General features: G+C 46.8%; 1 protein-coding gene across 1 annotated transcript; it reads left to right on the forward strand.

The window, feature by feature from the left end:
* Nucleotides 1-928: 928 nt before the first annotated feature.
* On the forward strand, nucleotides 929-24,615 carry SLC5A9 (solute carrier family 5 member 9). Its single transcript, XM_050900773.1, has 14 exons — nucleotides 929-1,162; nucleotides 2,587-2,658; nucleotides 5,173-5,277; nucleotides 7,118-7,282; nucleotides 9,882-9,987; nucleotides 10,550-10,630; nucleotides 11,406-11,611; nucleotides 12,426-12,561; nucleotides 13,474-13,581; nucleotides 13,743-13,893; nucleotides 15,112-15,280; nucleotides 15,875-16,090; nucleotides 22,289-22,436; nucleotides 24,407-24,615. Exons 1-14 carry the CDS (start codon nucleotides 1,034-1,036, stop codon nucleotides 24,613-24,615), a joined length of 2,001 nt encoding a protein of 666 aa, XP_050756730.1. The 5' UTR covers nucleotides 929-1,033.
* Nucleotides 24,616-27,000: the final 2,385 nt, after the last annotated feature.

Consider the following 27,000-nt stretch of genomic DNA (forward strand, 5'->3'; position numbering starts at 1 on the left):
CAGGGCCCTGGTGCAGAGGGAGGTGGAGGCACAGGTCCTGCCTGGCCCCAGCGCTAAGAGGCAGAGAAGGGCGAGATATCCCACGCAGCTGAGAAATGACTCTGCTGCATCAGGCACCTGATGGGATGGGGAGGAGGACCTGCGGTTCGCAGTTTGCTGCTGTGGTAGGGGACAGCCCCCTCCTACCTGCCCATGCCCCAAGACAGCTGCTGCTCCTGCTGCCATTGCAGCTTTCCCCACTCACGTAGGTGACCTGGCGTTGGCTCTGCTTGTCACGCAAGCAGCTTAACTCCTTCGCTGCTGGCCACGTGCACACTGGAGAGCCTGCCAAGAAAATTCAGCTGTCTCCTCCCTGCACTTCCCCCTGTTGCTATCTGCAAAGTGAATGTACAGCGTAACATGTGGTCCCTGTCTGCTGACCATCTGCTGGGGTTCTGGGTCTCTCTGCAGCATGGGAGCTGCAGCACAGGATGGGGAAGGAGGCAGCACACAGCTGGACCGAGTGAGGAAAGGGACACCGGTGCCCTCACCTGCGGCTGGTCCTGCCCCTGGGGGGTGGGTGCAGGTGCTGCACCCATCCTGCACAGATCAGTATTCTTACCACCCACACCAGGAAGACAGACCAACTCCCCTCTGTGGCAGCTCCTCTTAGGAGTAACTTTCCCCTATAGGATGCTGCGGAGAAAGTGATGTGAAAGAGGGGTGGGGGACAAGACAATGTGACACATCCATTTGCCACCCCAGTGGCTGTCACCAGTGGGTGAATGGGCAGGAGAGGGGACCGCCGGACCGCTGGTAAAAGGCTGCAGGAGTGTCTGGGGGGGATGCTTACACCACGGAGCTATGGGGAGGTCCTCACTGATGAACCATGGAGCCAAAGCTCCTGCTGGGAAAACGTTAGCCACAGTCCTGCCTGGCTCCTGCTCCCCACTCACACCTTCTCCACCCTGTTAATTATTACAAGGGAAACGATGAAGGCCAATGTGCACCAAAGTCCAGTGTGAGAGAGAAAATCATCAGTTCACTCGCAGCCATGAGCCAGCCGACCCCAGCCACCACGGAGCTGCCTGCGCTGCCGGGGGACACGACAGTGGCCTTTGGGGTGGCAGACATCATTGTCGTGGTTTTTTACTTCGCCTTTGTCCTCGCCGTCGGGATATGGGTGAGTCCCCGAGGTGACTGGGTTTAGGTCTGCCTGAGGCGGAGAGCCTTTGATCCTCCCTGGACCCCTCCTGGGTACAAAGGTGTTTGCCTGCAAAGGGCATCCTCTGCACACACCGTTATCGCAGGGCCTATTGAACAAGTTTGGGGGTGACAGTGACCTTCCTGTGACCCCACCCCTACATGGGGACAACCAAGAGGTCGTTCCCTGGAGGTTGTTCTGGGGATGATGTCTACCTCCCGTGCTGCAAAGTAGTCTCACACCAGGGTGTGGGCAGGCAGGGGGCAAAAGAAAAGCCAGAATTAGGGTGGAGAAGACTGAAAAGGGACTTTAAAAAGCTTTGGAAAGATTGTTGCTAATTATTTGTTCATGTTGCTTTGCGAAGGCCTCTTTCATAGAGACCTATAGTGTTCCGGTTGGCTGAAGTGTTTTTTCTTTCCCAGTTGGTACATTCAAGGAGAAGTCATTAAATAGGTACGAGCAGCTTCTTTCCAAAGCTGGACTATCTGAGACCTGCACAAAGAGAGGCAGAAGCAATGGGTGAAGCCTGGCATACTTAACAGATACACAAAAAAATTTTTGGAGCTGATGCTGAGACCAGGCATTCAGGCTTCTCCTGGCTTGGTGGCAGTGCTACTCACCCGTCTGGGTGCTGCCATGTGCATAGGTGTTTTGCAGCAAACCATTTTATTATGGTGCCCGACTGCAAGTTCCTGATTGCTGCAAACAGCAAGCACAGTCAGCCTCAGTCACATTGGAGAGGCTTGCTGGCCTATGGACATCCTATTGCTCTTGAAATCCCTGCAGTTCTCATGCAGTTCCTAGATGGGGCTGCGTGATGTGGCCACACGAGTGTAGGCCTGCTGGAAACCCTGAATCCACAGCAGTGGGAAGAAGCAAGGCAGCAGGAGCTGCAGCAGGGCATTGCTAGCCATCCTGGAGTGCACCTGCATGTCATGCCCAAATGCACTCCTTGATGGCATCCCATGGGATACAAGGTTGTCTTCTGATTCTCACCCCTGTGCCGTGTTCTCCCTTATTTGGCTCTGAAGGCATTTGCTAGGGGTGCTGGACAGTGAGGAGGGAAATGCTTCCTCTTAATGCATACTATCGTCAGAAGGTGGGCAGCCTTTCTTGCTGCAAACACGTATCTTCACATGGCTAAGAGTGGAAAAACCCTGAGATTTCTCAAAATCAGATGCCTTTCACAGGGGCCCTGCTTCAGCCTGTGTCAGAGCCACACACTATCTGTCTGTGCTGCTCTGAGTAGGGCGAGCCAGTTTGCAGTGACACCCAGGGAAGTAGGACCAGGGTGGTGTAAGAGGTTGCTGATGGGATGTTTCAAGGCTACTTGGATGGGCATCGGGGCTGACCTGAGGGTGGGTGAATGGAGGAAAACACTTTTCTTTTTCCTGTGTTTCCAGTCATCGATACGAGCAAGCCGGGGGACCATTGGAGGCTATTTCCTAGCTGGACGATCCATGACTTGGTGGCCTGTGAGTGAAACACATTCCTCTGTTTCTCATGGTTCGAAAGCAAGTCCAGAGGTAAGGAGGGCAGGTCTAGTGAGAGGACCCCGTCCATACATGTTTTGACTGTAGTCTTGAGATGAAGAGGATCCACCAGGAATAATCCCATGCAGCTTTGCTAATGGGCTACAGTGTGGAGCTGCCAGGCCAAAAGGATAGTTCAGCATCTTCAGGTTTTTTCAACTCCCAATTTCTCTGCTAAAGTCAGCAATAAAAATGTTCACATTGATGGGAGTGAGGGAGCGCTGACTGCCTAGCTGGGTTTGAAACTCTTTGGCCCCAACTCACCAAAGATACCGTTGTCCCCAAGCCAAGAGAGCATTAGGTAATCTAGGAATGTGCTATCCAGTAAAAAAGCATTTAGAGACTGAAGAAAGAATAAACCCAAAGCCTAGGACTTTCTGAGCCCTTGCTATTTAGAGTAAAGTTGAGATTATTGACTAACGATGTAAAGGATATAAACTTCAAACCACTGAAGTATAAATCTTCACTATGAAGAAAAAAAAAATCTATTGAAGGCGCCTTTTCTTGGGAGTGAAAGGTACATATAAAGATAATTTAAAGTTTGAAAGGAATAAAAACGCCACAGGAATAAAGATCCTTCTCAGCCAATGCCAGACTCTAGCACCATATATCTCTCCAGTGAGTCGTGGGTAACGGAATGCACTTCTCAACCAAAACACTGTATTTTTTTCTTTTTTTCCTTTGGATGTACATTGCCCATAAATTCACTACGCTAGAATTTCAACCTCTTCCATCAGAGACACATACACCTCTCTAAAATCTGTTATTTCTTAAATGTTCTTTATACTTCTGACTCGGCCAAGTGACATTTAATGGAAAAGCTTAGCTTGATGGTTTTCTCTAATTAGGAGGGGAAAAATTAAAAGATACTAAAATGGAACGTTTTTTCCCCAACATCATTCTTTTTTTCTTTTAAAAAAAAAACAAACCCAAAAACATTCTCATTGCTTTTGGCTCCAACCACAGGTGGCCACAGAGTCTGTTGGGTACAGGTTGGCTCTTGGCTTTCCTGACTTACCATTCTAGGTTCAAAGCAACCTCTAATGCTGTTCACTTTTCACTTTGTTTGTCAGAGAGCTGATTCCACCTCTGCAGCACTCCTGCAGGCTCAGCTCCTCCTGGCCTTCACCTTGAGTACATGACTGGCTTACATGTATTTTATTTTTTTTTTACGAGGGTGACAGATTTCTGCTGTGTGTTAGACAGCCTCAACTAAACCCTGATATTACATTGCTGCTCCTGTGCAATGTATCTTCTGTATTTCTGTGTCTGATATAGATATCAGGAAAACTGTTTACATTTCTTGAGAGCACCAGTCCCAACCTCAGTTGCAAATTCATGTTGCAGCAGCCAGCTCTCGAATCAAGAGTTTTCTTAGACAGACAAGAAGGCAGAGCTGTTAACAGGAATCAATGTGGGTGTCGATGCCATATTAATGTTTTACCTTGCTCAAAGGTGAGAAGCAGATCAAATTCCATCATTCCCTGTTTCACATGTAGCAGTACTAAGGAGAGAAAAGCTCCTCGTAGGCGATGTGGCTAAAAGCAAACTTTCTCTAGAAACAAAAGGGCTAGATTTGTCCTTTGGGTAACTTCTCATTTGACCCTGAGAGAGATTTGATGTTGGCATACAGAAAGGAGGTGAGGCTTTGTGCCAAATAAAAGTAGTAATTAAGTCAGATAGTCTTTGCCCTGTTTAAAGCGCCTTGGAGCTTGCATTTTTCCAATTAGGGTGTCAATGAGCCATGGTAGGGACAGCCTACCATGCCCACAGCCTACAGTTAAAGTTAACCTGAGGCATTAGCATTTTCCAGCCTACTGCAGCGCTGAATATCTTTGAACCTATGTATAGACATTAAACACAAAAGGCCTGCATGTTTCTAACATCATCCCTGCTATGGTTCAGGAATATCCTCCCTTAGGAGGAGCTCCAAGAGAGCACTCCAGTCACCATGGCTGTGTAAACCGCCACATGCATGTTCAGTGCAAGACTTAAAAGAGGCTGGGCTGTCAGCAAGACATGGAGAGGTAGAGCAAGGGTCAGCAAGGTTGGAGAAGGCACGTTGCTCGCTGAGTAACAAAGGAATGGAGAAATCCACCATGTTTCATGGACACTGAGGTATCTGTGGCTGCCACCAGACTTCCCTCACCCCGCTGTACTCCCCATAAGAGGCGTGTATCTCAGGAGAACCATTGACAAAGTGAACCCCAATTCTGAGATTAAGCTTTGCACTGGAGTGGGGGCAGTGGAAGGGAGCAGACACACCCACTTTAAGATATAAAAACGTAGTTTTCTTTAAAAGGAGAAGTAAAACCAAACTCTCCACTAGCACCCAGCTACCTACCTACAAGGAGACGAGGCCCTGGGGAAAGAAAGTGCCTGGGGAAAATGCTTGGGCTGATACAGAAGTTCCTCAAGGTGACTGTCTGGGTTTTGTGCCTGTGCCGTGTGTTTCAGATTGGAGCATCCCTGATGTCAAGCAACGTGGGCAGTGGCTTATTCATCGGCCTGGCGGGCACTGGAGCAGCTGGGGGCCTTGCTGTTGGGGGCTTTGAGTGGAACGTAAGAGTCAGTTATGTTGTCAAATAAGATGTCACTGTTTACAAAGGGACTGGGGGTTTGTCTCCAAAATCTGATGCTAACAGCATCGGCAACTACAAGTTCTCAAGCCTCAGGAGAGAAGCCTCCAGACATTCAGACTGCCTTAAAAACATGAGATCTTTATTTTAGTTTAAGTGGAATCCACTAAAATTCTTAGCTCTTTGACCTTCCCAGAAGGCATGGCCATATTTTTAAGCTTAAGTCTGCACTCATGAAGATTAAAACAAAAGATAATGAATGCTGAAAAGGTGCTTGGATAATCACAGGATTCTGGGTACAGGGAGTTTGAAAAAAAGCAGCATGTGCTCCTAAATTTGGTGTAAAGCCATAAGAATCGGCAACACTGCATTCACCTGTCAGCTGCCAAAATGTGACATCTCTAGGGTGAACATCTGGGTGTGAAGGCAAGTCTCATTCTGCCCTATTGAAGTGGCCTGGAAAATTGCCACTGACACCACACAGAGCATGAAAACCAGGCCCTTTGTGTGTGATGCTAATGAAATTTCTCAGCTGCAGTGATGAAGAGTGAGAGTAGTGCCAGCCTCACAATAAACATCACTCACCTAACTCTAAATCTCGTCTGTTATCAGCAGAGACTGCTAATAGTGGCGGATACTTGCCAAGCACAGGCAGGGCCCACCAAAAGCTCTTTCCTGGGATATCTATTCACTGTACTGTTTTTTTCCTAAACCAATAAGATCACCTTTAAGTCCTTTGTGAAGAAACCAGAGCCTGTGTTCAGCCTGGTGCATGTAGGACATACCAATATCGCTGTACTTTAAGTAAATCTATTCAAGTCATTTTAGAAGCCCATGAAGACAAGATTGTATGTCAGGGCAGATCTAACTTCATGAGTTTAGATGTGTTTCTTTCAGATTGGAAAGGGATCTTAGATATGCCATTATTCTCTCCCTTTGTCATGGGACTCCACTCAGCTGCAGGGATCATATAAGCATCTTTTACCTAAGCCAGTCTCTGCCACTGCAGGAGCCATGGCTGTTCCCCTTGATCACTCACAATCTCTGCTCACAAGGATCAGTTTCATTTCTGGTAACTTAAATAACTGATCATAGTAAAATCTGGACTAATGTAAGGTATTTGGATGAAAGGTAATGGCCTGAGACAGCCAGGAGGTGAGGTTTGATAATTCAATGGCTTTTATTTATGTTCAAGATCTCCTGTTTGGGCTTTTGCTGGGTTTCAGAGAAGAAATACATGATGGGAGATGCCTTTACACCTTCCAAAAGACCCTTCACCTGTGGCAAAGCAACTGAACTGCTCCTTTATCTACCAGCGACAGAAGCACATCTGCGTCAGCCTGCAAGGAGAACATCCTGGCAGAGTCTTGCTGTTGCTTATTTTTATGCTCCGCAGGGACAGTCTGCTGCCTCAGCCTCATCACTTGCTAATCAAGCAACAAACAGATGCTCCCATCCTTCTCTGAATCATTTAACTCTTCACTGCCACAGCATCAGTGGTTTCAAAGGCCACCAAATACAACACCATCTTTCAGAGATCCAGAACAACAGAATACACCATGTTGCCCAAAAGACCAGGAGATGAAACAGGACAGAGAGACACAGAGCTTAGGAGGATAACTTCAAAAGCTTCTAATTGTATTGTAATAATTCCTCCATTTGTCATCTCATCTTCTGAGCAGGGAGAAAAAGTCAGACTGCTTCCCAAATACATTGCATGGCACTGTACCTTTCTGCTTTCTTAGGATGTCCACTGAAAGAACAGAGAAGGACGTTCCCATGTGTTGAATCATGTGCCTTTATTTTCTCTGTCTCCTTAACAGGCTACCTGGGCACTTCTGGCTCTCGGCTGGATCTTTGTGCCTGTTTACATCGCAGCAGGAGTGGTCACCATGCCTGAGTACCTGCAGAAGAGATTTGGAGGGCAGAGGATACAAATCTACATGTCCGTACTGTCCCTCATTCTCTATATATTCACCAAGATATCCGTATGTATCCAGTTGAACACAACCCTTGTGTCTAGGGCAGGGGTAGGTCATCCTGGTACAATGCAGGGCCGCTCAGAGATAACTCAGATGTCTTTGAAAGGACCAGCTCAGCTACCAGAAACAGTAGCAGTGAGTTAGTGTGCTGCTTTGCTCAAGTAAATACCTGCCTCTGTATTGATCATGGAGACCTATCCTAAGAGAGAGAGCCCTCATTAAACAGCAATGCACAGTGAGAACTTTACAGGGATATGGCAGCTGATTACTAGCAGCATAAGTACCATAAGCTGTCTGCCTGCTTTTCCTCTTCTATCAGATCGAACCTTAGGCAATATAGACAGGGGAACTGCAGCATTACTGCATCTGAGGATCTGGCTGCATCTTGTAGATGTGAAATTCTCTTAAAGTATCATAAATCTGCTGTTGTTCTTGTAGCTGAGTTTTCAGCATTAAGTATGTTATGGTTATTCCTCTCTCTTTCTGTCACTTGTGTTGTATGAAAAAGGTATGGTGAAAGGGAAGTAGGTTCTGGCTTAAGATAAAACTCAACATCTTTCTTGAATTGCTTGTAGCATTGTACCCTGCTGGTAGCCAAAAAACAGTGTAAGCTACTGGGTATTTCCCTTCATTTAAATGCCATTAATAAAGAGGCAGAACTTATGCTCAGAGATTTGCTGTGAACTACCTGTGCCCTTGGAGGGAGAGGACTGTATTTCAGAGTCCATTACAGGGACTGAAAATGTCAGTCCTTTGTCTCCAGCTGATTGTCCCATGGCCAGTACAAGTCAGTTTTCACTAGACCCTACTGAAGTATTTAGATGTCAAATTGCCTTGGAAGACATTGACTGGAGATGAGGCACTCATGTGCCTTTTGCAGCTGGCTTCAGGGTCCTTCTCCCATGCTTATTATGTCTCAGGTCCTGGGAGGTGCATTAAGAGGAGTTCCAGGCTGGGCGTATGGGATAGATTTCCTCCTCTAATGGCCAGCTCTTGGTCATGTCACCCATTGCTGTCACCACTGCCTCCAGGAGCTTTGCTCTGTGGGATTGAAGCATTGCCCAGGATGAGGTCTTGCAAAGAGGCGTTTGAAGCCTCTCTACCCATGAGGGGTAAATGGAAGATCTCTCCTGCAACAGCACCACAATGTGCACAGCTACACAGTCAGTGTATGTGGTGAAAACGGACCAGTCTTTCAAAATGACCTTCAGCAGAGCAGTATTTGCCAATGCCTTTCGGAGCAGGACCCCGGCCTCAGTCATTGCTGTTTCATCTCAGTGGTTTCTCCTCTGTGCAGCTAATTCACGCGTGGTTGATGGATATGGCTGGTGGAGTTTATGGGCATGACAGGTGCTTTCTATTAAGCAGTGCTATTGTTTGTAGAGAGCTCATTTAGCGGCTGGCTGGGCAGCAGGCAGTTGGTTACAAGAAGGATTTTTCTCCCTGTGCTATTTGCCCAAACATAGGTTAGCAACTAGGGCATTGCAGAGTCTTCCCTGCTCGCAAAGAAAAACAGAGATCTCAATAAACAGTGTTGGCAAAGGACTGATCCTGCGTGGCTACAGAGGTGTTCGTATTTCCTGCTGGGAAGTGAAAAACCAGAAGACACAGTGGCTCCTGTGGTGTCCTGACACCGGTTGTCCTGTCTCGGGGTTGCAGAGGTCAGGAGTTGCACTGGGTGCTTGCTTTTAAGGTGCTTATTTCAGGCACAGCAAATAGAAATCTTGGCCAATCCCTTCTGTCTCCCTTGGCAAATGTCTTTACCTGTATCTCAACCCATACCAGACTTGCAGGTGTCCTTCAGATTGATTTCCCAACATACACATCTCCCATATCACTTTCCGCATATGCATGATGTTATCTGTATAATGCTAGGTTTCACCCAGTTTCTGGTTTCACTCTCTCTGCCAGTAGGTCCAAACAAAACAAAGCCAATGGGGGTTTCTGTATTTCTAGTGAGGTCCCCAGCAGGTATAACCTGTTTTTCTGGAGTCATTCTAGTATGCTGAACTGCATGGATAGAAAAGCAAGCTGTTGACCTTTCCAGATAAATAAATCATGGCACAAGACATCAGTGATTCTGTAGGGGTCTTACAAGCTGGAGTGTCTCCTGGCCACGAGGCCACCAAGATGTAGTCTTGGGTAGAACCTGGTCTCTGCTATTTGCCCCGCTTTCCCTCCTGTGTCTGCCTGTGGGTACATGGGCTCCTGCTCCCCACGGATGTCTTCTCAGTCAGCAAAAGGAGTGGCAGTTTCCACCAATACCTGTCTGTGCCAGAGAGGATTACATGCCATGAAGGCTGCCTGTAAGATAGTCTTTTGATTGCTTTGTAGTCCCTTGGAGTGGGACCTTGATTTTCAACCTCCTGCTGTCCCAGCTCCCAGATGGTGAGAGCTCTGACCTGGAGGTAAGATTTTCCTTACACCGAGAACAAGAAGGTTCACAGCCAACAGCCCCATGCTCTCTCCTCCTCTTCCACTTCACCTTCATGGTGTCCTCCCTCATCAATGCTTTCAGCCGCAGAGGGCTGCAGGCTGCTTTATTAGATTTCACTTGCACGAAGCACTACTAACGCCAGACTGCCCTTGTTTTTTTTCATTCCAGACAGACATTTTTTCCGGAGCATTGTTCATCCAAATCTCTTTGGGCTGGAACATCTACTTGTCCACTGTGGTCTTGCTAGCAGTGACTGCTGTCTACACCATAGCTGGTAAATAGCTGATTTTAAAAGAATCATGATAAACTGGAGCCTAGGATATAAGTTTCCCCTTTCCTACATACGGAAGTATTCAGGTCCTGGTCTGAGGGAGAGATTCCCCCTGTTGCTGCCCTGTCACTCCCAGCTGTTGGAGACCTCTGGCTATTTCCCTCTCCCCTCCTGGCTGAAGGGAAACTGGTATTGGGGGAACATCACTGTTTTCTAGAGAATTTTCTAACGCTACAGAAGGCTCCCGGCTCCCTCTGTGCAGATAGCTACCACTGCCCATATTTGATCTTTTTTCTCTTTTTGCAACATTAGCATCTTTAGATATTAAGATGCTGAACTGCCTCCAAGTCCTCTCATGAATGTGGAAAAGCCCTTCAGGCCATTCCTCACAGAAGGGCTTGTGACAGCTATAAGGTCACGGGAACCAGCTCAGTGCCAGCTTCTCCCAATGAGTCTGTCCTGAAATCACAGGGCTGGGGCCAAGGAAAACCTTTTTCCAGGTGAGGTGCCTGTTTCATCATACATGGTGATGCATTCTGCCTGTTGTCGCTGGTTCTCCTGACAGGCGGTTTAACGGCTGTGATATACACAGATGCGCTGCAGACCCTGATCATGGTGCTGGGAGCTTTGGTCCTCATGTTCATAGGTAAGGGGAACCTGCAGTGCCATCATACACTAGTTTAATGGTCTCAAGGTCATTAGGGTACCTCACCCTTTCATGTATGGTGCAGAAATGAGTTTTAACCACTCACAGAAGTGGTGTCAGCTCAACTCTCATTCACTAAGTTGTCAGACTTGCTTCATCCTTTGCACTAACTGTATGGAGGCGAGGTTCTGGATAACTTCACCTCGCCAGTTTGGGTTTACCTGCAGTTGCCAAAGAGCTTGCAACACTGCATTCCCAGAGCCAAATTCAGCTCTCACTATGCTCATGTAAATTCAGAGTAATTCTGCTGACTTTTTACCTGTTGACTTTAGGAGTTACTGTGGATTCATCTGGGCATAACTGAGCATTATAAAAAAATAAAAAAACCAACAAGGAACTGACCATCATCAGTCTTTGCTTTAAGCCTTCTTGGCAAACAGAAATATAAATATATCTTGTTTCATGTCATACCTTCCTGCTCTAGCTCTTGGAGGGTGTATGAGCAAAGACTAGATGCTGAGGACATTGTGGGGATTAGGATCATGGTGATTTTCCTGCATTTATCCTCTTCCAGGATGCACTGTTAAAACCACAAGGACTCTGGGGAAAATCCAACTGACTCCTGTAGAAACCTTGACTGCCAAAAGCAAGGGTGGAATGAAAAGAAAGGAGATAAGAGGAAGATAGCAGAAAAGAAAAGTAATCATGAGACTCAGATAAGGAAATAACTTTGCAGGATGCACCAGACCTTAAATCACTGGCATTTTCTTTTCAGGATTTGAAAAAGTTGGCTGGTATGAAGGACTTCAGGAAAAATACAGCACAGCAATACCAAAGATCATAGTCCCAAACACGACCTGTCACCTCCCACGTGCAGATGCCTTTCATTTGTTCAGGGATCCAGTCACAGGAGACATTCCTTGGCCTGGCCTTATATTTGGCCTCTCTGTGCTAGCTCTTTGGTGCTGGTGCACTGACCAGGTAAAGAAAGTCTTTTTCTGAAGGCAAACCACCACACTATTATTTCTAGTACACTCCTCAGTTTGTGGATGTGTGAGCTGAAACATGACTGTGTCTCACTGTGCAGGAGTTGCTACCTTTTTACTGGTCTAGACCAGAATATTTCACTCCTTCCAGCTTCTCAGCAAGCTGCTAATTTTGTGCACTTCTTAGTGCAGAGAGAACAGGTTATTTTCTTCCATCTTTATCCCACGGTGGGCTGCTGAGTACTGGGAGTCTTCATGCAGTTAGTGTGACAAGGATATGAAAATGTGAATCTGGAGCTGGCTCTGCAGTCACCTTGTGTAGACCTCCAGACAAGCCACTCATATTCCCAGAGGTCTCACGTTTCCTATTCCTTTCCAAGCTACAAACAAGGAAAACTCTATTTGTTTCTCCAGACACGGTGCTTTTGTGCTTTAAGATGGGATAATTATGAAAACCCACCACTGAACTTTTACCAAAACACGTACAGTCTGCTTCATTCCTTGTCTCTTGCTGCCGTACAGCTGCTGTCTCCAGTCCTCAAGGTGGCTTCTTTTCAGTCAAGGGCGAAATGATTCCTGTAAAGGAAATTTCCACGCTGCCCTCTCCTATAGCCTGTGCACTGAGCTCTGAGCAGTGGCAGCAGGCTGCAGTCAACCAAGATGGGAAAGTTGCCATTGGCATGCAAAACACCCTGGGATCCTGCCGGATGAAAGTCATCCATGAGAACAAGAGACAGAGAGAGGAGGGATCCTGCTCTGTCTGTAGTGCTTCTGTTTTACTCTCTGCTCCCTTTCTGCACTGATTGCAGGTGATAGTCCAGAGGTCTCTCTCTGCCAAGAACCTCTCCCATGCCAAAGGTGGATCGGTGCTGGGAGGATATCTGAAAATCTTCCCTATGTTTTTCATTGTCATGCCAGGAATGATCAGCAGAGCTCTTTACCCAGGTGAGCCTTCCCATGTTCCTTGCCACAGGGCTTTATACCTGCCATGACCACTAATCCCACACAAGTCCTCCAGCACTTTTACGCCTCAGAAACAGCTGTCCTTCAGGCATACTCGTATGGATTCCTGTTGCACACTGGTGTTCCCATGCCTTTCCTCCACCTCCAGTGCTCCCACAGTGGCAGAAGTCACTGGGAGTATCCATATGGGGCATATTTTGCCATTGGGTCCGTATAGCTCCATGCTGTGGACATTGCGTGCATCTATCTGGAGGAAATCAGTGAGATGAAATACATGGAGCACTGAGGTTGTCCTTCAGGTCCTATGGATTGCTTTCATTAGGTATTTGGTGAAAGTCTTAGCAATCTGCCACACAGATTCATACAGTTCCTGGTGGATTATGCAAAACAGCCCTCCTTTGTGAAAGAGCAAGAGTTCCCCTCATGTCTCCCAAGGAGCTCTCATTGCTGGTTTCTCCAGAGCATGCCACCTCCTGGGAAGAATACCCTGGTTAGGAGACCACTCCTGGAGGAAAGTGTAAGTGTCTCAAGTGGCTCTCTCCCAGATTTCCTCAAATAGGAGTAAGTCAGCCTGCAACGTCCTTGGTAACCCAGCTGACAGGTTCATGGAAACAGTCCAGTTCCCGCAAACGACAAATCATCAAGGATTACAATTATGCAACTTCCAGGAGAGTTATATCTGTATCCTGAACAGAATTGCAAAACGTCATCTTGAAGTTTCACCTTTATTTTATGATGTAAAATGTTCTTCAGCTCCACTCATTCTAGCTGTATTCCAGCTGCACCTCTGAATTTATACGAACCTGCACAAGGCATCAAGATTTGTTTCCTTGAATTAACCTATGGGTCAATGGGGTTTACACTGACTTCTTGTTATTTTCCTGTCTTCTACAGATGATGTGGGCTGTGTGGACCCGGACATCTGTAAAAGGGTCTGTGGAGCTGCGGTGGGTTGTTCCAACATTGCCTACCCCAAACTCGTGATAGAACTAATGCCCGATGGTGAGAAACCTTTACACTTGTGGAGGTGGGCTTGAGCCATGCTCTGCACAGGGGGATCACACTGCCCTTATCCATCCTAAGGCTGAGGAAATCTTACTGCAGTTACCAGAGAGTGGCCAAAGGTCAGGTCCCGATTTTCCTCCTCTTTTTTGCTCCCCCAGGACTCCGGGGTTTGATGATTGCTGTGGTGATGGCAGCCTTGATGAGTTCCCTCACCTCCATTTTCAACAGCAGCAGCACTCTCTTCGTTATAGACATCTGGCAGCGGATCCGCAGAAAGGCTTCGGAGCAGGAGCTGATGATTGTGGGCAGGTCCTTACATTTCTTTATGTCTCGTTGCTCTCGTCATCTGTTTTGAGTGCAGCATTTACATTCTTCAGTCTGGACTCACTGAGAAAAATCTGGTGCCTAAAATATAGAACAAGAATGCAGCCTGGGAAAGAGCATTACATTTTCCAGCTTCTTCTCAGATAGAAGTGGTGAAATAGAAACACTGAGCATACCACTGAGCTAGGTCGATCATTGCCTCTCTCTTCTCTAAACTTAACATAAATACTGCCTTAAGTGTCACTTTTAGAAAAGCCAAAGATGCTCTCGAGTCACTGTCACCAGAGGTCTTTAAGAACATGTTATTTTTGCATCAGACAGGAGTGATGATACATTGCAATTACTCCTTTTTTTTCAGGGAAAAGTGCAGAGCTGGGCCTCCCAGCTCTCCATCTCTCTGGTAAGTTTTAGGGCCCTTTATGAGCAAGCTTTGGTACTGCATTGTATCAAGGACATATAAAGTTCTCCTCCTGATAGCAGAATTTAAGCTGCATTCTGCCTGTTTGTGGTGCTTTTCCTCTCCTGTCATGAGCATTAAGTTTCTAAACTTTGCTGTGGGATGGGTGAAGGCTGCAGGCAATCTCATACTCCACCACTGTAGAGTAGTGAGCGGGAAAGTACCTCTTGTTCAGCAATATGGAGAAACCTCTATAACATACAGTGCAAAGATGAAGGAGGGTTATGGTATGCACCTGAGACCCCAGAAGCAATTTTAATAAGCAGCAAATGAGTTGGAATTTGGCAAAGGCATGAGGCTGAGCACATTATCTGCTTGGAAAGGTGGCAGAAAGATTGCTTCCACAAACTTCCAGCTCCCTCTCTCTGTTGCATCCAAGAGCTAGTCCTTCAAAGAACATATCAATCTCTAGGACACACCAGGTTGAAGGGCTTGCACTGGTCCGGCTCACAGTGGGAGCCACCATGCCCTTGTGGATCTCTCATGCATGTTGACCGGCAAGTCCTAGCTCAGCTCACTCTGAAATCTGTGAAGTTAGCTCTGGGAATTGGTTGAATTGACTTTCTCTAAGAGAACAATTTTCTCTTTTCCTGTGTACACAGGGAAAGGTTCTTCTTGAAAGTGATGTCTGGATTTTTTCTTAGGAAATTCTGCGAGGAACTAGAAGTGTGTTTTGCTGCAAAACTTCATTTTCAGGTGAACTCCACCACCTGCAGAGCTAATACAATTTTATCCTCATCTTCCAGAGTCTTTATCCTCATCCTTGTAGTCATCAGTATTCTCTGGATCCCGATCATTCAATCAGCTAACAGCGGCAAGCTCTTTGACTACATTCAGTCCATAACCAGCTATCTAGCCCCACCAATCACAGCTCTCTTCATCTTGGCAATCTTCTGCAAGAGGATTAATGAGCCTGTAAGTAAGTGGAGTGATAACAACCAATTGATATATATGTATTTAATTTGGTAAAATAAATAAATAACTCTCCCCTCACTACCTAGCCTTTGAGACTCTTTAAACTTAAAGCCAGTCCAGCTAAAGTGTGACAATTAGACAGCATTTCCCTGGCATGCATTAGTGGATCTTAGCCAGGTCTCTAGTGTATGTGTATTTGCTTCCAAGAAGCCACTGCAAGTGGTCCTTCTTGGTAGTCTTATTTGAAAGCACAAAAGGCAAAATTGTTCCACAATTTAGGGATGATGTGTCAAAGTCTAGTTGGAGACATGTGGCTAGGAAGAGACTCTTGCATTGTCTGTGCTCTATCTGTTCCACGTTCAAGGGCAGAAAGAGAAAATGAGGATTTTCAACTGAAAACATCCTCCTTTCATGCATGTCAGTGTGGGTTTCCATCAGGCATAAAAGGTCTTGGAAAGAGGAGGGGAGGGGAGAGGAGAGGAGAGGAGAGGAGAGGAGAGGAGAGGAGAGGAGAGGAGAGGAGAGGAGAGGAGAGGAGAGGAGAGGTTCAACCAAACATGCAGTGACTTTTTCTTTATGCTTGCCTTTTCTCAGGGTGCTTTCTGGGGCCTCATGGTTGGGCTAGCTGTTGGTCTCGTTCGGATGATCATTGAGTTTATTTATAGCACACCGTCTTGTGGTGAGGAGGACAGAAGACCAGCTGTGCTAAAGGACTTGCACTACCTCTACTTTGCCCTCATCCTCTGTGTCCTCACTGCGATTGTCATTGTCCTTATTAGTCTCTGCACCCCACCGATCCCTGAAGAAAAGGTAAGTGACTTGCAGCGGCACCATTTTCTCAGAGCCCCCATCTGGTTTCCAAAAATCTCTGAAATCTGTCCTTTTCCTCCCATGGTTAAGAAATGGTGTGTAATGCATATGCTGCAAAGAAGCCCTTGCTCCTCAGCTTTCTGTTCCCCAGGTCACATAGTGTTAACGCTTCCTGGGGCACCGAGTGCTTGAAATTGAGTGTGAGTTCCCATGCTGTGCCTAGAGCTGGGCAGACACCACAGCCCATCATAACTGGAATAGAAAGAAAAGAAGAAGAGGAAGGAGATGAAATCATATTACAGAGCACTGCTGAGAAGGAATTAAATATATCTAATTGTAGCATCTACCCTGTTTCAGCAGAGCCAGCATCAATCTTGCAGGCAAACAAGATTAATATCTTTTGCAACATGGGCATTTAGGAAAATAACATTTTGTCCCAATGTGATCTCAATTACATTTAATAACTTTGAGTCAGGCACAACTTTCTTTTACTTAACACATTAAAATGGTGCAGAGTTGGGAGGCTTTATATAATAAAACCTTAAAGCAACTCCTCTCAGTCCCAAGCTTCAAAGCAGCTGTCAATATAACAAAACTGCCATCTACCTCCAAACAAACGTTACTGGATAGATTTAAAAGACTTATTTTTTTCCTGTCTAACTGCATGAGGAAATGAGGGTGATGCCATCATAGCATTTTCTCTCTGTTGCTTCCTCATAACTTGTAAAGCATTAACCAGTTCCATCAATGTTTGATTGAATGTTAGTGGTGTCAGATACCCAGCTCCTAAAGATTACATGAAGGCAGGCGCTCAGATAAAGGGGGGGGGGGGGGGAGAGAGAGACTGTCTTTGTGTCTGCTTTGAGATAAAGTCTCAGCTTTTATTAGCTATCAAAGGATCCACATGGGAGAGAGAAATACTGGCAAGGAGGCACCATTAGTTCTGCTGCTTACGTTGTTCACTACTGCTCAGGGGTGGCCAGATGGTTGCCAGCAATTAATTACTGTGGTTTAATGAGTTCCCACTCATCATCTGACCTGTGATAACTAAACATGTGCAGTGCTCCCTGCCCACAGCAATAGCAAGATAAGATGCATTAACATAGCACTGGCAAATAGCGAACATCATACCAACAGTTCAGGAAAAGAAGAAACTGGCCACAGCACCTACAGGCTTTTTAGTCTGACCTCGGAGGTATAAAAACATTTAAAGCACGTTTTAAGAGGGGGAGCTCAGGATGAAGACCTACTATAATAGCATCAGGGAAAGAGAGGTTATGATCATAAGAGATTCCTTAGAGGAGATTTTCAGTAGAAATATGTGAGTTTATAGGTGCTGGACTTAAGGGACCTTATCTGACATATTCTTCAGAGAGCCAATGCTCAGAAAAAGGTGGATTCAGACTGGAAGCGGTCCAGGGATGAAAGCCAGTGGGATGGTCAGGGAGGACAGGATTTTGTCTGAAACAGCTGTGTGCAGTTATCTCAGAGGAACAAAGGATGAGGGGTGGTGGCTGGCCCCCCAGGTACATCTGGAGAGCCAGGGAGGGAGGAGAGCTTGCTAAAGGGCAGTACTGGCCATGAACAAACATAGGCTGGGCTTTTCTGGGGAAGTTTTCTGAAGAGGGATGTTCAGGATAACCTTTTGGTAGGCTATGGACCCCACATTGTGCTGAGCGCAGTGCTTGACCTCTGTATAAGAGATTCTGTTGAAGAAAATTAATGAGAATTAATGATATTGCCTCTGGCAGTGAGAGGCTGGACACAGAGACCCAGATCAATCATCTGATGATGGTGGTGACCGTCCGTGGCCTATGTGCCCCTCCGCCCTCAGTATCTTCCCACCACAGGGAAAATGAGATGGGCTGCCAGGCAATTTGTGCCACTAAGTGGTAGCTATAGCTTTCAAAGGAAAGCTCTGACCTTGTTCCTCAGAGAACAGCCAAAGTGAAGGCGTGGGTTTTAAGCTGACATAGGTGCCAACATTGCTAGGCTGCTGCCTGTCTGGCATGAACCTGAGTGGGCAGCATTAAAACCAACACATTTCATTTTCCCTCAGACTCACCCCAACTTTGGCCCTAGACATGAGCGCAGGTGTAGGTTTGGACCATCACTCCTGGTGGCATCGTTTCTCACGGTGTCCTGCAAGCAGGGCTTGGCTCCTCACCTCAAGTTAGTCTGTGGCTGTACTGACATGGCTCAAGGACAGAAGGGTTTTGGGAAGGAAGGGCAGGAGATAGAAATCAGGATGGACGTGTCAGGCTCTAACCCTCTGGGTAGAAACTAGCACCTGAACTTTGTGTTTGGCCATTAGCAACCTCGGGTTGCTGGGTTTTGGCATGCCAGTGGGCAAACCTGTGGTGAAGAGCCTCTATGTCCCCATGATAGTGGCTGAGAGGGGGAGGCTGATAGTGGGTGTGCTGGCTGAGGATATCTGAAGCTCTGGTGCTTCCCAGTCCCATGTGTTAGTCAATTCACTTTATGAGCCTCAGATATTTCCCCATAAAAATTGCATGGGGCTAGTTCTGCTAGCCCTTATCTGTGCAGTGCTTTGAGATGTGATGATGAAAGACACCGTATAAGAGCTAGGAATTACGCTATTTATTTTGTCAAGCAAAAGGAAAAGAAAAACAAGCCAGCAAAGAAAAAGCCAAGGAAATGTAGTGATAGATCATACTTCAGCAGATGTAAATCAGCATAGCTCCATTGCCTTCAAAGACCAGGAACAGCTGTTGAGCACAGTTATGCCGCTTTACACCAGCTGAGGAACTACACTGGACAACTTTAAATATTGAATCTCAATGCTTTTGAGATAGTAAATGGACAAAAGGAGAAAAGAGATTTGTATCTGATGTTAGAGTAGTACAGCTAATGTGCCTGGCTTTAAATGAATTACAATCCAAGAATTGCAAGCAGTAGCATTTTCTCCTGCTGTTTTGGACACTCTCCCATCCCTGTGGTGATTGATGCTGTGCTGGAAAACAAGTATGCAAGGAATTTGTTTGGTATGCTCCAGAGTTCATATGTCTTCATTGTAGGTAGTCCATATTGTGTCACGGCGTCCTTGAAAACCCTGCAAAAGAGCTTACAATTAAATTTGAGACTGTGAAGCTGAAACACAACTGTCAGGTGCCAGATGGCATTTTGGAACAGAAGGATTTATTCTAGTTTACAAACAACAAAAGAAAAACTTTGCTGAGTTCTTGCAAACTCCCTTGTCCAAGGAGAATGTGAGGGTGAAAAGGGAGAGGAAGAGCCCACAAAGCACGAGTGCTACACGAGCAGGTCACCTCCCCACGGGTCAGGGCTCACCCAGACAGGCTGATGGATTGGCAGTTCCACCTGATGTACTCTGGGGTCGGGGATGTTTTCCCTGTGTCTTGAGGTCTGGCTTCAGTGGATCCTTTAGGTGCACAGCCTAGGAGGAGCACCAAGCCCGCTTTGGCTGGCCTGAACCCACACCGTGCACTCTGAGATGCTGCAGCTGAAGCTCCCACAGCATCATTTAGTGCCACTGAGAGCAAAGCAAGCTCAGCTCCTGTGGGAACCAGGCACTCATAGAGGAGCAAACTAAGGGAGAACACGAGGCTCCCCGAGCAGTGCCCATGCATGGCTCTGCAGTGGGCAACAGAGCCACAGTGCTCCCGAGGACCCGCCAAGCAGCTACCCCCTGCTCCCCTCCCCTTGGGCACGGTGGCCTCAGGCAGTATTTCCAAGGGCCAAGTCCGTTATGCTAACGCAGTTCCCCTGTCAGCAGTTCTCCTTATGTATGTATTTGCTTGCTTTCTCCAGGCATGCAAAACACGTGCCATCATCTGCCTCCCCCATCCCCATCCCTTCGTGAGTCTGTGCCAGGGAAGCGCAGCCAGCCCTGTGGTGGCCTCCACGGCCACACAACGCTGTCGGTCTGCCCCGGCACACGTCCTTCTGGCGATGGCAAAGAGGAGAAAGGGGGACCTCAAGGAATTCAGGCAGCCAAAACCCACCGCAGGGGAGCTTGAAGCTGGAGCGTTGGTGTGATGCTTCACCAAGGAGCCCTCTAGGGTGGTGGTTTGTTTTATTTGGCCATAGTCAAAGCACCAGCTCCTGGGTGGGTCAGTGGGATGATTTGCGATGAAGTTACCTGTGTGTCTATGCTGCTTTCAACTGGGAATTGCTCCCATCTGGCAGAGTCTAAGCCCCAGGTAAACTCCAGCCCTTGCAGATTTTGCTGCAATGTGAGGACAGTCATTCAGTGACACGTGGGAAGAGGAGGGAAAAGAAAAAAATTTCTTGAAATCCTTTAGTACCCTGAAACTTTGCTATATTCCAGTGACATTTCCTAAGTGATTAAAAAAAAAAAAAAAGAATCCTTGAGAAAGATGAGGATCATCAAATCAAAGCAATTTAGCACATCGTGACAAGAAAGATTAGCCCTGCCCAGTGCTCATCTTGGTTGAAAATGATTTAAATAAAGCTATAAATCTTCTGGAAATTATGCAACATGCCGTGTCAGCTGGAAACTCCTGCCTAGAGTTGTGTGTGTAAAATTCAAAAATTAAACTCACGTTACTTTGTAAGTAAGTGACCCATTTGAGACGTTCCTTTCCATACGGGCAGAGCAGGGAGGCAGCCACTCGTCAGGCAAATGAGTGACTTTGCCTGACCTGTTGTCATCACTGCAGCTTCGCTGCCCCGGTCCCATCCTGCGGCTCCTCTGCAGGGCAGCCAGCAGGCTGGAGCAGGGGGACAGCCCATCGACCTGGGCAGCTGGATTTGAGTGAGATTGATGAGCGTGGTCCTTGCTGCCTGGCTTGGCCAGAGCACACAGAGGTCAGGAAGTGCCGATGCCACCAAGCTGCTTGGTGTGCCATGGTCAGCCAAAGAAGCAGCAGGCCTGGCTTAAATTCAAAGAGCTGAGCCCATGGGATGGTTAATCCCACCCCACAGCTGCAAAAGGACCACTGTGAGGTTTGCAAGATTAATGCCTCCTGTGCATTCCTTGTGCCCCAGGGAGGAGAAGACTTTCAGACTTGCCCTAGGATAAGAGTTTCAGACCTCCTGCTTTTGTAAAGCAGAGCAGATTGCAGCCACAGCAGCCTGTTGAGGACCGATCGTCTTTCATGGCTTTCGATGGTTCTTTCACTGAAAGACTGCAGAGAGAGGTAATGTCTTGTATTGGTCCAATAGAGAAAACTGGAATTAAAAAACAAAGGAAAAAAAGCCAAACTGACAAACAAACAAAAAAGAGAAAAGGCATTTGGACGGACAAGTCTTACAGTGTGTGCCCAGAGCTCATTTTTTTCTACTTGTAACTACACCTGTTGGTCTAATGTATGGTATAATCCTCCCTGCAAATTGTGACTTGATATTCGCTGTCATGGCTCTGTCTGCCCACATAGCTGCATTTCTTGAACACGTACTTGCAGTCACAGAGCAGAGACACAATACTGCTACTTTTCCCACTACGAGCCCTGAGATAAGCTCATTTGGAAGTGCAGGTGGCCACTTCTTTGATGTGAGCTTGTCCCAACTGTGGGGTTTAATGTTCACATTGGATTTTCTTTTCCTATAAAACGACAACTGAGATGAGACAGAAGATCCTCCAGTCCCTCCCCGTGTCCCAGAGACGGAGCTGCTCAAATACCAGCGTTTGCATGGCCACATATCTGCGTCATACCTTTATAGCCATATAACTGTGTTGTGCCTCTATGACCATGTATCTGCGTGGCATCACACCACCAATCTTCCTCTGTTGAGGGTACAATTGCTGTCTGTGATTGACTGTATCCAGAGAGGGTTATCCTGGCTTCTTTTTTTTTTTTTTTTCAATTTACTTTATTACCCTTCCCTGTTGGAGGGCTGCCATTCTGGACACAGATCATCATTATTTCATGTCAATCAAGTGAGCCTAGCAAATAGGAAGCTGCTTCTTCAATGTCTACTAAAAGGTTACTCCGGGTAGAGACAGGGATGGAACAGGTTAATTAAAAATAGAAGGAAAGAAACTAGATTAATTCACACTTTTTCTCAGCTCCAACTGGAGAGTGTGGGCACCTGTGCAGAAGGGAGGTGAGAGAAAGTGGGGGAACAACCGTCACCCCAGAACAGGTCTCTCAGCACCATCTTGGATCTGTGCCCCCCAAAGAGGGAGATGACTGGCATGCCAGTTTGGGACTGACAGGCAATAACCTGTTTGTTCTCTGTCCCACTTTGCAGCTCGCTTGCCTGACGTGGTGGACAAGACACAGAAAAGCACCTGCCATTGACCTGAAAAATTACAAGAGTGAAGCAGCACAGATCAATTCAGCCAACGGAGAGAGGGACTTGGTCGAAAGTGCAGATGCAGGTGATAAGGAGGAGGCAGGTAGGGTGGCTGTCTGTGAACAAGTATGCTCATGTGCATGTGAGTGCACAGCCAAGATCTCATGCAAGTCCCTGTAAAGCTCATGAGAGGCCATCATCTGTTGCGTTCACTGGAGTTGGGCCTTGTATTTACAGGTATACCAGTTATAAGGATGTGACAAATGAAAGTGTTGCGGTTCTTGGTCCTCCCAACATATCTTCTAGCATTTACCTTCACGTTGCAATCCTCTCAATGGCTCAGAAGGGCTGCCATTCCTGAAAAAAAAGAAAACCCACCATTCAGTAAAATGTTTTTCCTCCTCCTCCCTAGAACAAGTTATTTACCCATGCAAACTACCCCAGTCCAGTTCTGCCCAGGTCACAGTGTTATTTTAACACTTCAGGTCCGGACACTTACCGGTGCGCTGGACGCCTTAGATGGGAGTCAATGGCCACTTACAAACATCCCTTGGGAGGGTGGAGGTCTGTGCTGCTGAGACACTGCTCCTTGCCCCATTGACACTGGGGCTTTATGCCATGACACTGCATCTATTTGTCTGTCTCACCAAGATGCTCTTGAGGAGCTCCATAGCACTACTGCAGGCATAACCAAAGCAGCAGCTACCACTAGCACTACGAAAGTCGTGGCAGGCTCTCTAATTTCAACTTTCAGCACATGAAAGTGGCATCCCTTCCTGTCCTCATCATTGCTAGGAGATAAACCCCTTGTGTATGTGCTAGAGATGCCTCCTCCTTACCCCTGTGTGGGCTCTGCTGGCCAAACTCACCCAGAGATGCTGTAACGTACTGTATCAAAATAACATCATGGTCCAAAGGGACCATGAGACACTGAGAGCAGACATGCACTTCATGGATATCCTAGGATAGATCTACAAGCCTCAGTTTTCTCATTTACATTATGCCAATACTATCTTTCATCTTCCCTTAGGATATAAGCCACGGTTAACACTCAGACCGAAATTGCTTAAATAGCTGTGTGTCCTACCAAGGGTATTTAATAAGAAGGAAGGCAAAGAGTCAAATGAACTTAACGAGTTGTCAGGAGACAGAACAGTAGCAGAAGATAGGCAAGTTCTTTTCAGAGTGGACAGAGGTTTATTCTGCAAATCCATTAAAAAAATGCAGCTTTCTGGTTTTGAGCTTAACCTTCCAAGGTTACAGAGCAGAAATCTCAGAAGAAAGGCACATACACAAGATTTCTTCACTCCTTCCTTTTGCTGGTCGGTCTAAAGGACACTGGTACCGATTACAGCCAAGCTAAACAGAAGTGAACAACTAAAGAAATCTCTTAACATTTTTTTTCCCAATAGAGTAAGTTTGGGTTTAAGTTGAGTGCAGCCGTTCAGCATTATTTATTATTTCTTATCAATTCCTAGTTCACTTAATAACTCAGATTTTTATAAACAAATGTCTTAGTATTTTGGTAATTAGTAATGATGGGAAAGGAAATGCGAAACACAGCAGTTGACAGTTTAATGAGGTTTTTTTTCTGGGTAACACCTTTTTCAAGGCCTTATGACATTCTGCATTTCAAAAAAAGGTTATATTTGGAAAGAACAGCCAGTGAAATACACACAGCACAGGGCTGACAATTAAAACACATACTTCAACCGGCATGTCATGTGTAATAAATAAGCCAGGATATCTCTAATGGACCATCATGCTGTCAGGAATTTGTGAAAGTGGATGGAAGCTGGGTCGGGGAGGAGGGGGAAGAGGTCTGTTAATTAACTAATGAACGATTGGTGTTGCAATCAACTGTAATCAGGCTGTGCTGTACATGGTTGAGGCAGAGTTTTCTCTTTTCCCTTCCTTTCCCTTCCCATCTCCCATCATCACCTTGCATCTCCCACCCAAGGTGCATCTCAAGCCCCACTCCAGATTGGTCAATGCACCTCCAAACTAGTGGAAGGAGGAAGGGAAGAGTCCCACCTAGATGATAACACCCATTTTTTGGTCCGTCTCTCACAGCAGCCAAGCCTCCCTGCTGGAAAATGCTGTACTTGTGGTTCTGCGGTCTGTCCACTGTCCCCACGCCCACCCTGTCCCAGGAGGAGAGAGCTGCCCTGGAGCGGAGACTCACCAGCATCGAGGAAAAGCCCCTATGGAAGACTGTTTGCAATGTTAATGCTATTATCCTGCTGACCATTAATGTCTTTCTGTGGGCATATTTTGGCTGAGGTGGGGTCAGGCAGCATGTGGCTTTGGTTGCTCTCAGGGGTCCTCATCTTCATGTCTAAGCCAGAAGCATTGGGTGACAGAGACCCTCGTGATGGTCCCCAGAGATGCTGGAACACCTTGGCACAGCCCTTCCCCTGGAGGCACTGGTTGCTGGAAATGACTGCGGGGCTCGGTTTCCCCTTAAGATAAGATGTGACCAAGACTCAACACTGGTCACATCCAGGATGCAGGGGGTGTGTGGGACAGTATGTGGGTCAAGTCAGGAGACCTGGGGTCAATTTTAAAGGTGCAGAGCTGAGCCCAGCAAGGAGCAAAGGCTTTGGAAAGCCCAGCTGTGGTATGGCTGGGTCCTCGCTCCCCTCATGCACCAGCTCGGGGCTGACTTTGCACTGCTGCTCTCAGGGGAAGGACTCTGAAGGACTTCTGGTTTACACAGGTGTGGGGAAGGAGACTTAAGCACTACCTGAAGTTTTTTTATATGAACAAGATTCAGATGAGGTTAGTGTGGGACCACTGGATTAGCTCAGCAGTGACAACCTTGGCTCCCACAGTCACCCCAGGACCTGTGTTGGACCCCCTCCACCCGACACTTCCCCCCCATCGGCATTGGCAGTGGGGCAGGGGCTCCCTGCCCTCCCCAAGCCCCCCCATCCTGCCCATTCTTCCGCATGATGGTGGGGCTTACCAACAGCCTGAGCCTGTTTACTCAGCGGGCCAATCCTGCCCCTTAACAGCATTACCAGCAATAAAGGTGCCTTAGTAACAAAGCCAACTCTGACTTCGGGTTATGGTGTTTATATATCCTGCACTGATGCACAAAGATCTCCCTGGGACCACGGTGACCTGGCTGTGGTAGGGAAAAGAAATATCCCTCCTTGGGCCAGGTCCAAGGCTGGACCTTGCTTTCTTGAGCAAGTCCGGGCTTCTCTGACCCATCTTGGTACCATCATGTAATGTGGCATGGCCATAACCTTTTAAACCACCTCCAGAGGAAGAGACGGCAGTACCCACTGTTAATATCTTTGTCTGGTGGTTAGGATGCTCACCTAGAGAAGGCTAAAAAGGCCCACGGGGATGTGGCCCTCCACTCCAGCATCCCAGGGGCATGTCCAAGCCACCAGGCATGGGCTGTGCGGGGAGGTGAGGGCATGCAGTGAAGCACAACGCCATAAAGATGAAGAAAATGAGTCATGATCCAGCAAGGAGAGGAGAAACAAGGCTCTGTGCCCAGCTGGCACAGGGAGCCCAGGTCATGGTTCCCCCGCTCATCCTCAGTTTTGATGGAGGAGACTGAATCAGCCATGCAGGATGGGGTCTGCGCTGTGCTCATGCAAGTCAATACAAACATTTGCTTTTTCTAAGACGAAAAAGTAGATTTCCTTTGAAAAAGGGAGATCTCAGCCCCATCGTCGCCTGTCCATCCCCACGGGAAGAGGCATACGACACAGAGCTTGCCTTGCCTTTCCACTATTCAATTTCGAGCAGGTGGTGCCCAGATCAGAGGGTGCCTCAAAATATTTAGAGGAAATCAAGTTACCAGCTGTGATTAATAGCTGGCAAATGTCTAATAATAATGGACACATATCTAATGCATTTAGAAATACCAGGGCTCTTGCCTCCTCGCCTAGAGCAGTGAGGTGCTGAGTGCTCCTCAGCCACAGAGCCCCTCAGCAGCACTTAGCTCAATGGCTTTATTGGCTTTTTTGGACCACACATCTGCTAAAGCCATAGGGAAAGCAATGTGGAGCAGGATGAGGAATACTGGGGCAGTTTTTTAAACATTTGAGATTATTCTTTTCCCCTAAGAAAATTTCAGTTTTGCAGAGAATAGAAGTGAAATTTACTAAGCCTTTTTTTTTTTTAATGACACAAAGAGTTTTGATCTTTGCATATACGATGCTGACCTCTTCCTCTCCCCATCTGTCCTGGTTTTGGCTGGGATAGAGTTAATTTTCTTCTTAGTAGCTGGTACAGTGCTGGGTTTTGGATTTAGTGTAAGAATGATGTTGATAACACACTGATGTTTTAGTTGTTGCTAAGCAGCACTTATCTTACATCAAGGACTTTTCAGTTTCCCATGCTCTGCCAGCAAGCAGGTGTGCAAGAAGCTGGGAGGGAGCAGAGCCGGGGCAGCTGACCCGAACTAGCCAAAGGGGTATTCCATACCATAGAACATCATGCCCAGTATATAAACGGGGGGGGAGTTGGCCAGGAGGGGCAGATCGCTGCTTGGGTATTGGTCAGCGAGTGGTGAGCAATTGCATTGTGCATCACTGTTGGGTTTTTTTCCTTTTTTTCCTGCTTCTTTTTTTTATTATATTCCTTTTCATTATTATTATTATTATTATATTTCATTATTATTATTGTTCGTATTATGTTTTACT

Source organism: Gymnogyps californianus, chromosome 8, assembly GCF_018139145.2.
Source record: "Gymnogyps californianus isolate 813 chromosome 8, ASM1813914v2, whole genome shotgun sequence".
Taxonomy (NCBI): Eukaryota; Metazoa; Chordata; class Aves; order Accipitriformes; family Cathartidae; genus Gymnogyps; species Gymnogyps californianus.

Excerpts from the sequence above, each read along its gene's own strand:
- SLC5A9 (XM_050900773.1), top strand. The coding sequence starts at position 1,034 with ATGAGCCAGCCGACCCCAGCCACCACGGAGCTGCCTGCGCTGCCGGGG. Across the intron at positions 1,163-2,586 it reads TCCTCGCCGTCGGGATATGG|TCATCGATACGAGCAAGCCG; the intron begins GTGAGTCCCCGA and ends CTGTGTTTCCAG. Across the intron at positions 22,437-24,406 it reads AGGTGATAAGGAGGAGGCAG|CAGCCAAGCCTCCCTGCTGG; the intron begins GTAGGGTGGCTG and ends CGTCTCTCACAG.